This window comes from Odocoileus virginianus, chromosome 21, assembly GCF_023699985.2.
Source record: "Odocoileus virginianus isolate 20LAN1187 ecotype Illinois chromosome 21, Ovbor_1.2, whole genome shotgun sequence".
In the NCBI taxonomy this organism is placed as follows: Eukaryota; Metazoa; Chordata; class Mammalia; order Artiodactyla; family Cervidae; genus Odocoileus; species Odocoileus virginianus.
The window spans coordinates 42832104-42850588 of record NC_069694.1 but is presented as its reverse complement, the minus strand read 5'-3'; the positions used below and the strand labels follow the sequence as shown (position 1 = coordinate 42850588).

The following is an 18485-nucleotide window of genomic DNA, read 5'->3' as shown; positions in this document are numbered from 1 at the left end:
TCTTCCCTTTCTTGGATTTAACTTTCAGCCAAATTCAAGTTCTTTCTTACTGAGTTTCTCTCTTTCTTTCCCTTTCCCTTCCACCCCAGGCAACAAAGCCAGATGGGCTATTTAATTCTATGCTCCTTGAATATCTAAAAGTGAGAAACAGGAAAGTTAGAATCTATGGAAAATCTCTTTTCTTCAAGATTTCCACCTAGGGGCTTTAGATTGTTTGGATAAGTTTCAAATAAACATCTCTCTTCTTAGTGTAGTCGATGCATATTTTTTAGCCCCCAGAGGGGAACACTGATCTGCTAAAATTGTCATTTTTCGGCTAAATTATAATTTGCTAATCCCTTAAGGCCATCTGATGGGCTTCATGGCTATTCTGACAGACTTCAATATAAATAGAGAATGGTTTAAATAAAATTGAGAAAAGTTTATTTGAGGAAAGTAAAACAGTACAGAATGAATGTATGACTCACCTAACACTCCTATTTACTTAATTAACTAGGAACAAATTGTGTTATATTATGTAATAAACTCTGTTGTTAAACCTGACTTTAGGGACTGGGCTATTATGATTAACTAAAAAGTAACATATAAGCATAAAAGAACTGTTATTTTTTTAAGGTTTAGAAAATTTAAATACAATCCTATATAAGTAACATATAATTTTATAAATACATAATACAAAGCTCTTCTGAACATAAGTTTTTCATTTTTGATGATTAAGATTTTTCAGTGTCTCAGTATTATTCTGTGAGTATCAGTTATCATTGGACATGGACTCAAATTTTGGTGAAAATAAGTTTTGATTAACAGAATATTGGACAAATAACTATCAGACTTGATAAGTTTAGACCATTGGCTCCCACTGGGACTTTCATTTGTAAGTCAGAACTTTCACTTGTAAGTCAGTACTCAAAGTGGGGAAATAGGACATCAAACGTGGCTTTGCAAGACAGCCTGAAACTACCTAGCAATATTTTCCCAGCAATTTTCTGAATGAAATTTCCTATTTTTGACAGTGCTTTCACTCTAAAAAGCTATCCAAAGGACATTATGAGGCAAACAAACATAGAAATATGTGTAAGGATCATTTCAGTATTATTTAGGATGCAAAAAAAAATTGGATGAAGTTATATGTTCAACACAGGGGAATGGTTAAAAACATTAGTTAGTGCACTATTCTGGGGCCATTACAAATTATGTTTCATGAAGTTTAAATAACCTATGACTAATAATGTAATGTTAGTAAAAAGGAAAAAAGAAAAGTCTATATTCAAATCTAAAGTTAGTTTATTTAGAAATGCATATAAAACAATCTTAGAAAAAAATATGCCAAAATATTAACCATCATTTTCATGGCAGTGGATTTTTGATGATTCTGATGTTCATCTTCAGAAGGTTATTTCCTCAAGATATTGGGGGCAGAAAAAGAATAAATATGATCATATTTTATTTATGGCTACATCACTATACTCCTCATTTCTTAAACCAAAATACAGCATATATGTTTCATTCCTTTTCTCTTTTACTCTCTCAGCATGCATCCCATGCCAGACTGCAAGGACACAAAAGAAGAAGAAAGCTGTAGCCTACATAACTCTTCACAGATTTTACATTCCTTTCATTCTTAATTTGACCCTAACAATCTCAAGAGGAAAAAAGATATTGGTACTTAGACTTTTTAAATTTTTCTGTTATTAATATAGACTTTTTAGTATTTTAGTGTATAAACCAAGAGTTATTAAAAGAAAGCTATTATTAAGAGTACCTAGCACTAGGAGAGTCCTAAGTTAAAATCTTAGTTACTCCACTGAGACAAACTGGATCCCAACTCAAATGTCACCTTTTCAGAGAGGTGCTCCCTGGTTCCCCCTTCTCCCATTACGTTCCCCTCCCAGTCAGTCTATCCCATTATCTTGTACTGTCTTCATAAACTTAACAGTATTGGAAATTATTTATTATTTGTGTACTTGTTACTTGTTTAGTGCTAGTTATCACCTGACCACAAATTCTCCCCAGAATGTAACTCTATGGATGCAAAAAGCCTGTTCCCTCATCACCCACTACTGCTCGTTCCCCAAAGCTAGAACAGGGTCTGAAGAGGCATTTGACAAATACGTGTTGAAAAACGAATGAATGAGCAATAATCTCTCTCAATTTTTCCTCTCCTGTAAAATGGGGTAATCACACCTATTTTACTTATCTGGGTTAAGTCACTTCAGTCGTGTCTGACTCTTTGCGACCCCATGGACTGTAGCCCACCAGGCTCCTCCCTCCACGGGATTCTCCAGGCAAGAATACTGGAGTGGGTTGCCATGCCCTCCTCCAGGGGATCTTCCTGACCCAGGGATCGAACCTGCATCTCCTACAACTCTTGCACTGCAGGCTGATTCTTCACCTCTGAGCTAATGGGGAAGCGCTTTATCATAAAGACTAAATTAAACACATGAGACAAATGCATATGTTAAACGTTACTTTAAAAAATCCTGTTTATTTATGATCTCATGGGTGGGGGGGGGGCTGTTGTTCAGTGTTTGCCATAGCATGATAATCATACCAGCATTATATTACAACAGCTTCCCAGGAATTTTTTCAAAGAGATAAGCTCACATCATATTCACTACATAGTATACCTATTAAATAACACTAATTAAAACCCTAGGAACCATGTGCATAAGCAACATCAGTGCCGGCTCTAACCACGAAATACCTAGACCATGTGACCCCTGCAGAGACGCAGAAGCCAGATAAGCCACTCCAGGTTGTGGAAATCAGGTCTGACAGTACTCTAAGTGTTAAGAGAAATGAATCACAAGACACCCCAAAATTCATTGTTTCTTGAGGACTTATCTGTCCTCAAGGTCACGCTTGTTGAAGTACTAATAAATGGAACAAGTGTACAGTCCAGCAGATGTGTAGGTTATTTCCTTTATTGCCTGAAAATGATACTTGTTCCTGAAGAAAATAAAGACCATGTTTTGACTTTGATGATTTGTGGGTCCCAAGAAGATTTAGAATTTTATAGCTTATAATGTAGTCACCTCTTACAGCCCTAGAGAGGTGAAAGGAACTACCCTAAGACACAGAGTTACTAAGTGGCTAAGTCACAGATTCGATTTCATTCAGCTGAACTTCAATACTATTGAGTATAATAACCTCAGATATGCAGATGACACCACCCTTATGGCAGAGTGAAGAGGAACTAAAAAGCCTCTTGATGAAAGTGAAAGAGGAGAGTGAAAAAGTTGGCTTAAAGCTCAACATTCAGAAAACTAAGATCATGGCATCTGGTCCCATCACCTCATGGGAAATAGATGGGGAAACAGTGGAAACAGTGTCAGACTTTATTTTTGGGGGCTCCAAAATCACTGTAGGTGGTGATTGCAGCCATGAAATTAAAAGACACTTACTCCTTGGAAGGAAAGTTATGACCAACCTAGATAGAATATTAAAAAGCAGAGACATTACTTTGCCAACAAAGGTCCGTCTAGTCAAGGCTATGGTTTTTCCAGTGGTCATGTATGGATGTGAGAGTTGGACTGTGAAGAAAGCTGAGCGCCAAAAAATTGATGCTTTTGAAGTGTGTTGTTGGAGAAGACTCTTGAGAGTCCCTTGGACTGCAAGGAAATCCAACCAATCCATCCTCAAGGAGATCAGTCCTGGGTGTTCATTGGAAGGACTGATGCTGAAGCTGAAACTCCAATACTTTGGCCACCTCATGTGAAGAGTTGACTCATTAGAAATGATCCTGGTGCTGGGAGGGATTGGGGGCAGGAGGAGGAGGGGACGACAGAGGATGAGATGGCTGGATGGCATCACCGACTCGATAGGCGTGAGTTTGAGTCAACTCCAGGAGTTGATGATGGACAGGGAGGCCTGGCGTACTGCAATTCATGGGGTCGCAAAGAGTCGGACACGACTGAGCGACTGAACCGAACTGAACTGAAGATAGGGAAGTACACAGAGTGTTAGACATCTTTGCAACATAGTTCATTGATAGTTCATAGCTACTCATCGGTTAGTTGGTTGGTTGAATGAAATTTCCAGCTGTCTCTGATTTACCCAAGCTTGAAAACAGAAATAATAACTGTCCTTAACAAAACAAAACTTGGTGCCTCCTGGAACCTTACTCAATCAACTAATTTTAATATAGTGCCCACATTTTTCATCCTAAATATTTTGTACAAAATAAGGTAAATACTCCTTGATACCCTGGCTTCATCTACCTCACTAAAATATCTTTATTGCAAACCCATGCTGCAATGGTGTAAATATCTTTGCTTTGGCCTGAGTTTCAAGCTGAATATGTATAATTTGACTTGACTTTCTCCTAAATTCTATTTAAACTCTTTTTCTGTTAGACTATTTTAATTCCAAATGAATTTTGAAAAAATATCTGATATCTGTGATATGTATAGATACTGACAAAATAGAAAAACATATAGAAGGTTCATTACATATCTGAAGAAGATTAATTCTTTTCAATACAGGAAGAAGCATTCTACATTTTATGTTAACTTCCCTTTTTGACAATTAAACACCATGTGCTGCCATGTAAAACAATAAAAGTGAAAAATTCAGGATTGTTTATAGTTTGACTTCTGGTTGTATGGGCATAATACTATAAGTGACAGTATTTTTTCTGTAGGAAACTCATGACTATACAGAATATAAACATCCAGAAATCCCCAAAATATGTTGCTTATAGTATTATACAATGAAGTTCGAAGACTGTAACAAAAAGTCAAACGACTCTTATTTTAGTGTTAGTATTTCTACTGAACTCTTTTTATCAGATAAACTACAAATATATAAAATAAAAATTAATCTTTTGATAGACCATTTAACTAAGCCAGAATATTCCATTCTCTAATCATCTGAATACAATAAGAAATTACTGAAACACAAAACCATCAAATGTTCATTCTTTCTTTTTAAATTGAAGTATGCTTGATTTAAAACATTGTGTTAGTTTCGGGTGTATAGCAAAGTGATTTAATTATAAATTTTCTTATCATATTATTTTCCATTACAAATTATTAAAAGATACTGAATATAGTACCCTGTACTATATAGCAAATCCTTGTTGCTTATCTACTTTATAGACAGTAGTTTGTATCTATTAACTTCATAGTCCTAATTGAGGCTTCCTTTCCTTTTCTCTCCCCTTTAGTTGTCTGTGAATCTGTCCCTGTTCTGTACATATTAATAGATTCATTTGTATTGTTTTTTAGATCCACACATAAGCGATGTCATATAGCATGTGACCTTCTCACTTAGTATGATACTCTTTAAGTCTATGCATGTTGCTGCAAATGGATGTATCTCATTCTTTTCAGTGGCTGAGTAATAGGCCACATCTTCGTCAAGTCATCTGTTGATGGGCATTTGGATTGTTTCCACGGCTTGGGTATTGTAAGCAGTGCTGCAATGAACACTAGGGTGCATGTCTTTTCAAACTAGAGCTTTCCTTGATGGTTATAGCAATTTACATGCTCACCAACCGTGTAGGAGGCTTCTCTTTTTTTCCATACTGTCTCCAGAATTATCTGTTATTACTTGTAGACTTTCTGATGATGGACATTCTGACTGCTGTGAGGAGATACTTCACTGTCATTTTGATTTGCATAATTAGTGATGCTGAGCATCATTTCATGTGTCTGTTGACTCTTCGTATGTCTTCCTTGAAGAAATGTCATTCTTTTATTTCTAACAAAGAGGAAAGTTTTTAAGTTACTTCAACTCAACAATTATTTTTGAGTCCCGACTACATGTTCAATTTGCTCTAGGGGAAAAATGTTGATTACTGAAGGCCATTCTTAGAACATCCCAATATGGGGGATATCCTGAGCTATTTGGCGGTTGTTGGAAATTTAGTCATTTTCCATATCAGTCAGTATCTCCTCAAGCAAAAAGTCAGAATTCACACACGAATCAACTCAAAATGAAATAAACCACTACAATATTGTAAAGTAATTAGCCTCCAACTAATTAAAAATAAATAAATTAATTAAAATAAAAAAAAAAGAAAGAAATTCACAGTGGTGGAGGCTTTACAAAAGCTTTACTGTATTAAAATTTTATTATACATTCTAATTTGATTATTCTGTGAAACATTTTTCCAATTATGTATCATGATAAAAGACAGCATTTTACTGGTAGGTCCCACTCCTAGCCTCAGTAGGAGATGATACCAGGCAGCTGAGATGGTCTATGGCTTTCAGCAAAGACCATCAGACCATTCCACCGGCAACTGACTTCAAAAGTTTCCTCTGCTCGCAGGTCACTCCATACTGTCTTCTCATGTTGGAAGATACTTAAATATCAGCCCGTTAGGAAATGGGATCTTAAGGCTGCACTAACTATCACACCTATTTGGAATTTTGTGCTAAACGTAGCATCTTTGCCTGTTTATACATTTGTTTTCACTTTCCTCCTAGGAATTTTTATCACATTCCTTTATAGACAAGGACTATATCTTTTTTACCCATGTGTCCCATTAAAACCTAAAACACTGATTTGCAGAATGCACTCAATAAATACTTTGTGAATAGAAAATAAATTATGAAATAAGACAAATAGATTACTACTGAGAAACATTTTTATAGCAATATTCTGAAATTTAGTGGCATAAAAGAACAATTTATTTAGCTTATGATTCTGCTGGTTACAGTTTATGGTGGACTCAGCTGAGTGGTCTTTGCTTGCACAGCCATATGCAGCCTACTAGCAAGTCTATTGAGAACTGTGTGCTCTAGGGAAACCTCAGCTGGGACAATTCATTTCTGTACCACCTAGCCTCACATCCTCCATCAGAACAGACTTTGTTCTCATGCAGCACAGGGTTCCAAGAGACAGACAGCAGAATCACGCAAGGCCACTGGAAGTCTAGGCTCAGGACTGGGTTACAGTCATTTCCACAGCTTTCTATTGGCTGAAAAAAGTCATGAGACCCACCCAGATTCAAAGGATGGGAAAACAGACTCCACCTCTTAATGGAAGGGGCTGAAAAGTTTTATTGCAAAGGTTACGCATACAGGGAAGGGTGAAAATTTAGGTATATTTTTGCAATAAATTTATTGATTGCTTCACTTACAAACATCTATCACAGAAATGGTATACAGTTCTGGGAGTGAATTATTACTTTTCTAGAACTTCTAAGAGAAGTTAACTTTCCCATTGTTTCTGTGTCTTTAGGAAAGTTTTGGGTTTTTTTCCCCTGTCTTGTGGTTAGAACCATTAGTATCTTAAATCAATGCATTTTTTTTTCATTAAGTATTTACTGTGCAAAAACCATGTTCAAGGCACTGTGTTAAGTGGTGGGGATACTAACAAGATGCCTCCCTTCAGAATCCAGCTGACGAAAAACACAGAAAAGTAATTACAACAAACTGTTTTCTTAGTGCTCTCGAAGCATACAAATAGGGATAAAGAAAATTGACCCTGAGCCACAAATGGTTTCTGAAAAGAAGCAGTGGTAAACCATTTTTGCCAGCAGGTCAGAGTTTACCTGAGAATCCCAAGGTGGCTCAGTGGAAAAGAATCAGCCTGCCAATGCAAGAGACATAGGAGACACAGGTTCAATCCCGAGGTCAGGAAGATCCCCTAGAGGAGGAAATGGCAACCCATCCCATTATTCCTGCCTGGAGAATCCCATGGACAGATTCCCATGCAGGACTGGCAGGCTACAGTCCATGGGGTTGCAAAAGAGTCAGGCATGGTTAAGCGACTGAGCATCATGCATGCAGAGTTCACCTAGAAAAAACAACTGAAAACTCACTTGTGGCATCAGCAAAGGCTCAAGCTGGGAATAGCATGACAGTTCTGGGACCAGGAAGTGGCTCAGATTGGAGGTAAAACACACAGTCAGTGAACTAGAGTGTAAGAAGATAAAGATAAATTACAGAGCAGAGCCAGATGATAACCAACTTAAAACATTCTCCTAAGCCTTTCGATTATCTTCTAGTTAATGAAGAAAAGTCTTTGAATGACTTTCAGCAACGAAGCCATATGGTCAGTTTTGCATGTTGCAGAAGAAACTTCAACAGCAGTAAGAAAGAGGGTCAAGAATGAAAGATAAGCTTAGAACACTAGGTTCTGGAGGGCACATATAGCTCAGATGAAGTTGCAACTCTATTCAGAAAGCAGAGTTTAGCTCCATTTAACAGTGTAGCGAGCAGGAGACTCAATAACTACGGGAAACAATGAAAAATGATTGACCTTGAACAGTTGGTCTCTCTTTCTACTGATAATGTCACAAAAGAAACTTCAGTTAGTTGCTCACAAGGCAGGGTATTAAGTTAGTTGGAGCAAAGGTGGAAGCTATAGCTTTCTTGCTGGAAAGAATATGAAGTCCCCTTTCTAGAGTCATTCTTCCCCAGGATCAGCTCAATGGTGGGAAGACAGATGATCAAGCCCAGGGGCTTGATTTTCTTTCTGCCTAGCATTCCTCACTTCCATGAAAGGCATAATTATTCCTTCTGGAGATTCCTATGTTCAGGGACTGTTCCTTACACTGTGCTTGAAAGAAGCAAAGACTCAGTATGATTGCATGCTCATCCAGTCACTGGAGAGGAGGTGAAAACCACAGCCAGGTTGTAAAAGGAGGACAGAGAGAGAGACTCTTCGTGGTCTGCATCTGCCTATTCTTTAAGACGCATCTAAACCATGTTTGCACATTTTCCGGAATATTCCACTCTGCTTCTTGAACAAGCCCCCACTGCCCATGCTGCTCTCCACGCCTGAAAAGCTCTGCTCCCCACCCTTCTACCCAGGAACTTCCATTCTGCTTCAAAGGCTGTAACTAAAACTGTATCCTCTCCTGACCTCAAACTATATGAAATGTGTTCTTATGTACTTTCTTAGGACAACATTCTCTCCCTTCAGAGAACTGACCGTTTCTACAACTGTGTGACTCCTTGACTGAGCCCCATCTTTCTGCTTCCCTGGTAGCTCATATGGTAAAGAATCTGCCTGCAATGCAGGAGACCTGGGTTTGATCCCTGGGTCAGGAAAATCCTCTAGAGAAGAGAATGGCAATTCATTCCAGTATTCTTGCCTGAAGAATTCCATGGATAGAGGAGCCTGCTGGGCTATAGTTCATGCGGTAGCAAAGAGACAGACATGACTTGCGACCAACACACACACCTCTCTGACAGACTAAGGGATTCACGAGGGCAGGCTAACTCTGGTTTTGCTCTCCATGGTATTCCAGTTGTCTCACAAGGACTTCCCTGGTGGCCTCCTGCAATGCAGGAGACCCAGGTTCCATCCCTGGGTCAGGAGGATCTCCTGGAGAGGGGAATGGCTACCCACTCCAGCATGCTTGCTTGGAGAATCCCATGGACAGAGGAGCCTGGCTGGCTACAGGCTATAGGGTCACAAAGACTAGGACACAACTGAGTGACTAAGACTTTCACTCCCACTTTCTTTCACCAGTACTTACCTCGTGGCAGGTACTCACCACATCTGGGTTGATTCATGAGCAACTGCATGAACTGAGTAATTAATTGTGGGGTTTTATTAAGAAGAAGGAAAGTTATTGCAGTATTTCCAAATAAAGCACATTCAATACTTTAAGGCTGGGAAATTGGATGCTCTCATTCTAGAGGACAGATACGGTTTTAAACAAGTTTTCTTCTGTGCTTCTTCCCAATCTTTGTTTAGAAAGGGGCCAACAGATCACCCAGAAGGAGACAGCATAGCTCTGTCTCAATGATCACCTAGGCTGAGGCTCCGGCTTCTCCTGAATCAGTGCCAGCTGGGCTGGTGGCTTTGGAGATGCACAAGGCTTTCCTCTGAGGTCATTACTGATGGAAACTATCAACACCTCTGCCCCATGGGGAGGGTAAGAAGTCAGCTCCATTCAAACAAGCATTCCTCAGGCTCCTGCCTTGGAAACACTCTCCTGCTCCTACTGCAGATGTTTTAGTTTGAGGAACAGGATAAAGGATGATAATGAAGGGTGAGAAACAGGAGAGATCCAATACAGCTCCACTGGGAAAGGAATTGTGGAAGAGTTTCCATGTGTCAATACTATCCTTTTCTATCATCCCCTCCACTTAATTTGGTCAATCAATGAGATGCTATTCCAACTAGGTGCCCGTGTACACCAAAGAGGTATTGGGAAATGGTCACTTATTCTATCTCTCATAAAATGGAAATCACTAGATTGCAAATTTCTTTAGCCTGCTAATGGTACGATACCAGTTTTTAAGACTAACTTATTTAACAAAACAGCCACTGTGTAGCTCTAGATATTCTTATACTTGTGTGTCAGTACAGACTAATTGTAAGCAAATGGAGCTATACACCAAGATTATCAGATAATACAAAATGCATAGGTGAGAAGGGGAGAACTCATTATGGGAAATATGAGCAAGGAACAGATTACTTTGGTTATTTGGCTATTTGATTTCCTCAGTGGGAATTTTATAATGGTCTGCCAACACATGCCTTCCAATAAATAATTATAAAGGAGATACCTGGCTTCATTCAACAAACAGTTCCTGCACTCCCACTGTGTAGCAGGGGCCAGATCTAAAATGGTATAAAGCATTCCCTGATCATAAGGATTTTCCAGCCCAGGAGTGTTGTCTGTCAAATGCTAGATGAGATGATGGCTGCATGAGCAAGAAAAGGGTGAAGAAGATGATGTATTACTTGAAATCGTAATAACGAATTGTGTTTGGCAATGAAATTCCAAGAATATTAACATAATTGGAGTGTTTATGAGAAGGAAAAGGCTCATATTACTGCAAGCAATTTTCAAGAAACTGAAAAAGAAAAGCTGGCATTTTGGGAAATGTAGAATCTTAGAACTATTTGGAGGAACCCTTTGAAGTTTTGGTGAGGGGAGTTCTGGTTAACGTTTCCATAGCACAGGTTACAAGACAGCATCAGGGAAACTAACACCTCAACAGCTCTTCAAACCCAACTGCACAGAGGGCAGCCCACAGCCCAGGTAAGATCTGAAAACACTAGGGGGCCTGAAAAATGCAAGATTCAAATAGATACTTCTGAGTAGAAACTTAAATTCTTGACAGCTAATATTTTCAGAGAGCACAACCACATACAAATGTAATGCTATTGCCTACTCTAAGGGGTAAAAAACATAAGAGAATGGACAGTGGAAGAGACAGCCCATGAATGCATAAAGAAGAGAGAACCCAGGAGAAAAATCTCACCACAGGGACAGGCCTGCTGTGCAAAAGCCCATTCAGCAAGAACAGCCCAGACCTGCATTTCAGACTTTATCAGAAGCCACTGGTCCCAGAGTATCACTGGCGCCTACTGAATTTTCACCAGGGACTTAACACAAAACATCTGTTCTCTTACTTAAAAGTGAATCCATTGATTAAATCAATGTTTGCCTTCTTTCTTCTATTAGAAGCATAGCTATTTCTCTTTTTCTTTTCTCCCAATTCCTTTGATAACTTACTTCTGCTTGTGAGTTAAAATCTGGGATAGAGGTGTGTCTCCTTCTGAGCTTACATGGGAGGAATTTACTGCAGGTCAAACTGAAATGATGTCGGAAATCCATGGATGTAAACAATTTGGTAAAATAATGTTTCATATGTAAATTAAAGCTTATATAACTACCAAAAATGACCTTGAGCAGCACAAACACATGTGTGCGTGTGTGTGTGTGTGTGTGCAAATACACAAAACCCTGACTGCCTTGAGAAGACCTTGACCATGATATTGAAATTTTATTTTGAAATTTGACCTCTGTGTTTAAACTCATTCATAGTTTATACAAATGAGCTTCCATAAGTGGATTAGGTCTGCTTTAACTCAGAGTTTTTAACTTGAAAATGGAATCTTTGTTGTGAAACTTCTGTGGCTGAACCCCACTTTGCCTCATATATTTTTCTGAGTCGATAGGACGACTCTTCTGTATGAGCACCCACTAAAGAACAGGATCCACATGAAGGAGTACCTCAAGGAATGAGCGTTAAAATGGCAGCCAACTGTACGCACAGATACAGTCATTCCCCAAATGGATTCTTGTCTGACAGCGACAACATGCCAAGTGCTATTCTGGGCCCGGGGGACGCATGGATAAATGGAACAGTGTTTGCTATAAAGGGTTTCATGATCGAACAGGGAAGGGAAACAAACCTCCAGGCACAATATCCTGAGATATATGCCGTGCTGAGGGATATATAAAGTGACGTGAGCTAACAGGGCCAGGAGGGAGTCTTCAGAGACAGTGGAGGGGGGACTCGGGGAAGAGTCCACAGATTTGAGCAAGGCCTCAAGAAGGATAAGCTCTACTGCTCACATAGTTCTCTGACATATTTCTATAAACTTGGCACGTCATTTCACTGCTCTGTTCTTCAGATTCTCTAGCAACTAGCCAAGGCTATTCATAGCAAGTCATGTGTTTAAAAGACATGTAGAGAAATGTGTAGCTCTCGAGTCTGGTACATGGGAACTTGAGGGTTAGGGCTGGAATGAAAGGAGTGAGAAGAAACAAGAGTAATGAAATTCAGGAGAGAAACAGGAGAGAAACTGCTCCCCATGCCACTTCACATCTTCCCTTTGCCATCTTGGGGACTTACAGGATTTACAGGTAGCAGCAAAACCACTGAGTGAGAAAGTTAAATAATATAAACAGCTGTTATAATCCTCCTCCTGATCTTCATCCATCAATAGGGCACATGATAAACACAATGTTTTAAGAGGAGAAAATTATTTTGACATTAAGGCTCAGAAAAGGGCACATTATGTAATAACATGTTGCATGTATTACATATTATTACATTGCTTTACATATTACACCAGCAAGTGGCAGAGATAGGCAGGAAGTACCAGGGTACCAAGCAGACAAGAAGATCAACAAGAGACCTCTGGAGAAACTTAGTGAATGATACTTAACTCACATGGTTGACAAGGGGATAAACTGAAAGATGTATATAAAACACATTAAACATTGCCTGGCACGGAATTAGCATGCAGCAAATAATTGTTTTCACTGCTGTCATCTACCACTACTTAAAAATATAGCTCTTAAGAAGGGAAAGATTCTGTCCAACATTATCATCATCTATAGAGCCAAACTGAGATGGCTGGGCTTCGCAGGTGGCACTAGTGGTAAAGAACTCACCAGACAACGCAGGAGACAAAAGAGATGCAGATTGGGTCCCTGAGACAGGAAAATCCCATGGAGAAGGACATAGCAACCCACTCCAGTATTCTTGCCTGGAGAATCCCAGGGATAAAGGAGCCTGGCAGGCTACTGTCCAGAGGGTCATCAGGAAGTAGACATTACTGAAGTGATTTAGCATATGAAGCACATGGAGGCAAACTGAGATGATTTTTTTCTTTTCAAGATGCTAGGAAGAAAACAAATATAAGAACTTTGCTGGAGCTGCCTCACTATTCCTACTGCCCCAAAGCAGATGATAATAATATGTCACTCTCAGGAGGCCCAAGGGGACCATCCACCATCCTAAGAGCTTGACCTGGCAACATCTATCAGTAGGTGTCATAATAAAAAAAAATAATAATAAAGAACAAGAACAACTTAGAAATTCTCCAAGAGAAAGTCCATAAAGGGAAAACATAAAGAAGAAAAACAAGGAAACACATATGAAAGTTATCAACTGCTGTACCTATGGATGCACATTGGCCAACTGTTAGGAGTCCTGGTACTGAAGGGAATCACACATCAGTAATGATTCCTGCCCAGAAATAATAGAAAACACAATGCAGAGACATACTGGCTTAATTTGCTAAAAGATCTTGGAACTCAAAACAGGAAAAAAAGAAAAGCTGTTTCCCTCACTGGAATGCCCCCAAACTAGTCTGTGGTAAATATACCACCACCCTGGCATCTATCACAGAACCCTTGGTCATCTCCGCAGGGTGTGGGCTGACACTTGATATGAGCCCAGTGAAACATGACAGAGAAACGTAAGCAAAAGGAATTTTGTTTTTCACGTTAGCGTCCGAGATGGAAGATCCAGACCAAGAATGAGATCAAGTATTATAATCCAACAAAGTAATCTCAAAGCTTGGGGTGCCACCAAAGCCAAGCAGAGTAGAAAAGGAATTTCAGATACATAATTCATACATGCAACTGGAAATAACAACAACAAAAAAAAACTGGTCACAGCCTTTGAAAAGAAGCCAAATCACAAAATCTTGAGCCATTCAGAAAAATTCTTAATGAAGTCTCGTCCAAAAGCAATTCCTGAAACATGTGTTCCAGTAATTTCGTGATTTATTCAGCCAGCATATATTAAGGAACTACCATGTACCCTACAAGCTGCTTAACTCTGGGAGGAGAGCTTCTGCCTTGAAGGAACTTCTAGTCAGATGTGGGAGACAAGAGACCCCCTCTCCGCAGCCTGGGTGGTTTGAGTAGTGGATGCATTTAGATGAAGTCATGTAGTAGAGTACACCTCTTAGGAGAGAAAAGATGGAGCTCAGAAACAGAAAAATTAAAGGCAACACATGCAAACTGAAGGGCTCATGAGAACCTCTGACAAGGGAAAGACACAGAGCCAGTTCTCCTGTCCCTGGGCCCCACATCTGAGGGTTTCACATCCACTGATTCAACTAACCGCAACTCAAAAATATTTGGATAAAAAATTCCAGAAAGTTCCAAAAGGCGAAATATGTATTTGCTTTGCACCTGGCAGCTCTTTACATAGTGTTTACGTTGTATTCGGTATTATAAATAATCTAGAGATGGTTTAAAGTGCATGGGAGGATGTATACAGGTTAGATGCAAATAGTACACCATTTTACATAAGGAATTTGGGTATCATGGATTTTGGTATCTGCAGGGGTCCTATAACCAAGCCTCCATGGATATTGAGAAATGACTACAATCTTTAAAATATTGTATTGATGTAATACTGTCCTGTAACTTAAAGCTCTGAAATATTATAGAAAATTGTTGGGTAAATAACTTATAAAAGGAACTCACAACTATCACCTTCTCTGAAAAGGTGGCACTTCATGGCTGGATTAAGATGAGCATGTAAATTATTCTCTTTCTTACTGACTTTCAGCTTCAATAAGAAACCTTACTAATACCACTAAGAATCATAGTTGGGAGAAATAATTCTTCCTAATGGAACTTGCATACATGTTATTTATCTGGATACAAATATTTGCCAGAAAATTGGGTGGAAGTTACTCTCTTTTCTCCAAATTTAGTAAATTGAAACTGTTCAATTAATCTTCAAAACAATGTGATCACATAGGCAGAGATTTGATGAACAATGGAAATAAGACGGCAGCTATCCGTCTAGGGGAAAAAAATGCAAGAAAGGATGCTTTTTCCCCTGTGTATCTCTAGAAATCAAGCAACAGCGCAGGGTTTAAGAGATGAGGAGAAAGTGTCCCTAGAAAGACTGGCGAGGTGAAAGATGCGCTGGAGCCAGTCCCAGGGAAAACAAGTGGTTGCAGGTTTAGTAGTTTACCTGGAAGGATAAAGGCATGTTCTGAAACATTCTCAGGAAAATAATAGGAGGAGACAGGCTGATGAAAGTCCAGGTCCCAGCTTAGGCAGAAAGTGTGGGAAAGGAGGAAACAAAGAGGCATGTAGATACTTTCAGGAAACAAAACAAAACAAAACTCTTATTTCGAATCTGTAGTCAAAATACCTTGTTGCAGAAAGGAAAACAATTTTTGAGAATTATATAAATGGCCAAGAGTTAGGATTTGAGACCCCCCAAAAAAAAAAATTTTTTTTTACAACACACAGGGTCGCAACAATATATACACTTTTATCTGTGTTAAAGCTGAAAAGTATTACTAAATACATTTTTCTAATGAAATAACAGATTACCAACCTGAAAATCCTTACAATGAAGTAAAAAATTAAAATAATGAGGAATATTTTCTTGCCCCTATATTCATCTAGCATATCATCAGAATTCATAGTCTTTGTACTAAAATACCTGGGAAACAATAGCATGCCACAAGCTTTGTTGTTGTTTGTTATTTTTTTAGTCGCTAACTCACGTCCAGCTCTTTTGTGACCCTATGGACTGTATCCCGCCAGGCTCCTCTGTCCATGGGATTTTCCAGGCAAGAATACTGGAGGCGGTTGCCATTTCCTACTCCAGGGGAACTTCACAACAGAAGTTCACATACAGGAATCAGGAATGAATCTCCTGCATCTGCAGGCAAATTCTTTACTGCTGAGCCACCAGGGGAGCCCACAAGTTGGGAAACTATATTTCTGACGGATTCTTCAGAATATGTGAGCACACACATGTGTACACTATAGCCATTTGGTGATGTGAAGATAAATGTATGAGGAAGAAAGATTCTAATCTGGTTCTGAATGGGTTTGGACTTTGAAAAATAATGAGATTAGAATGGCAGTAAAGAGCTCCTCTTTTTCCTATTTGGAACCAGTCTGTTGTTGCATGTCCAGTTCTAACTGTTGCTGGAATCAAGACTGCCAGGAGAAATATAAATAACCTCAGATATGCAGATGACACCACCCTTATGGCAGAGAGTGAAGAGGAACTATAAAGCCTCTTGATGAAAGTGAAAGAGGAGAGTGAAAAAGTTGGCTTAAAGCTCAACATTCAGAAAACAAAGATCATGGCATCTGGTCCCATCACCTCATGGGAAATAGATGGGGAAACAGTGGAAACAGTGGCTGACTTTATTTTGGGGGCTCCAAAATCACTGCAGATGGTGACTGCAGCCATGAAATTAAAAGACGCTTACTCCTTGGAAGGAAAGTTATGACCAACCTAGACAGCATATTAAAAAGCAGAGACATTACTTTGCCAACAAAGGTCTGTCTAGTCAAGGCTATGGTTTTTCCAGTGGTCATGTATGGATGTGAGAGTTGGACTCTGAAGAAAGCTGAGCACCAAAGAATTGATGCTTTTGAACTGTGGTGTTGGAGAAGACTCTTGAGAGTCCCTTGGACTACAAGGAGATCCAACCAGTCCATCCTAAAGGAGATCAGTCCTGGGTGTTCATTGGAAGGACTGATGCTGAAGCTGAAACTCCAGTACTTTGGACACCTCATGTGAAGAGTTGACTCATTGGAAAAGACCCTGATGCTGGGAGGGACTGGGGGCAGGAGGAGAAGGGGATGACAGAGGATGAGATGGCTGGATGGCATCACCGACTCGATGGACATGAGTTTGAGTAAACTCTGGGAGTTGGTGATGGACAGGGAGGCCTGGCGTGCTTAGATTCATGGGGTCGCAAAGAGTCGGACCCAACTGAGCAACTGAACTGAACTGAAAGAGCTCCTCGCAGACCTTTATTCATCATTAAGATACCAGAATTTTTTTTTTATTGCAAAATGTTTATTGGTAATAACTTTACATAATTTACTCCCTATATTTGATGTTACAAACTTTAGGGTCTTTGAGATAGGCAGGATCCTTGTATGTAACTGGCATAAACCCCAATATTTGAGCTCTCTTAATTGCTTTTGTGATTTCTTTTTGTTTCTTCCCACAAAGACCTGTTATGTGCCTTCCATAAATGCATCCAGTAAATGGAGAAATAAACTGGGATAAAAGCTGTACATTCTTATAATCTACACGCTTTTCACACAAGATACATTTTTTCAGAGGCTCCTTATAAGGATTTTCCATTGGAATAGGCAGGTCCTCATTGCTGGTTACCTGTTTATATTGTGAACAACTTCTCCACAGCACTGCACGAGTCCCAGGATTTGTGAGGCAGACAAAAGCGCTGGGAAACGCGTAAACTTTCTCTTCCCTAGCGCACTGCAGACTCCTACCAGAGCAGCCATGGTTCCTTGCTCCTCCCCTTCCTTTCCTCTTTCCAAAAACGTCCTGACAAGTCCCTTCCAGTGTACTTCCAAGATACCAGAATTTTAAACTTGGCATGAGCCTTAAAGATCATCTAGTCCAATATTCCAAAATTGTGCTACAAAGAATTGCAAGAACTCAAGAATATACCTCAGTGATCTACCAACAAGGAAATATTTGCCAAACAGCCATGCACTTTAAAAACCTCTAAAACATTTTTTAAAAGCTTTTAAATTACCTAAGAAACATCTTCATTGCTTTTATTTTTATAAGATTTTAAGATTTAAAATTTTTTTAAAACGAGTTCTTGCAGCTCAATAAATAAGGAAACTCTCAATTTTGCCCAACTGTCATTTGATAGGTCATAAAACTTAGACACCACCCCCCAAAAAAAGCTTCCTCTGAGTCTTAGTACCACTTAAGAGCAGGTGAGTGTGCATGCTGTGGCTTCAGCTGTGTTTCACTCTTTGTGATCCCATGGACTGTACCCCCAGGCTCCTCTGGCCATGGGATTCTCCAGGCAAAATACTGGAGTGGGTTGCCATGCCCTCCTCCATGGGCTCTTCCCACCCCAGGGGTTGCGCTCATATCTCCTGCATTGTGGGCAGATTCTTTATCACTGAGCCACCAGGAAAGCCTCTAGTTAAGAGTACAGTTAGGAACATATCTTAGTTTGGGTTCTTAAATCAGATCCCAAGACACAGATTTGGTACAGGT

The 18485-nt window shown here is 39.4% G+C and overlaps 1 protein-coding gene across 1 annotated transcript; it reads right to left on the bottom strand.

Moving 5' to 3' along the window:
- Positions 1-17272: 17272 nt before the first annotated feature.
- On the bottom strand, positions 17273-17764 carry LOC110142137 (small ribosomal subunit protein bS18m-like). Its single transcript, XM_070452402.1, is given in 2 exon segments — positions 17273-17692; positions 17695-17764. Coding segments are annotated over 2 exon segments (429 nt in total). The 5' UTR covers positions 17750-17764; the 3' UTR covers positions 17273-17318.
- Positions 17765-18485: the final 721 nt, after the last annotated feature.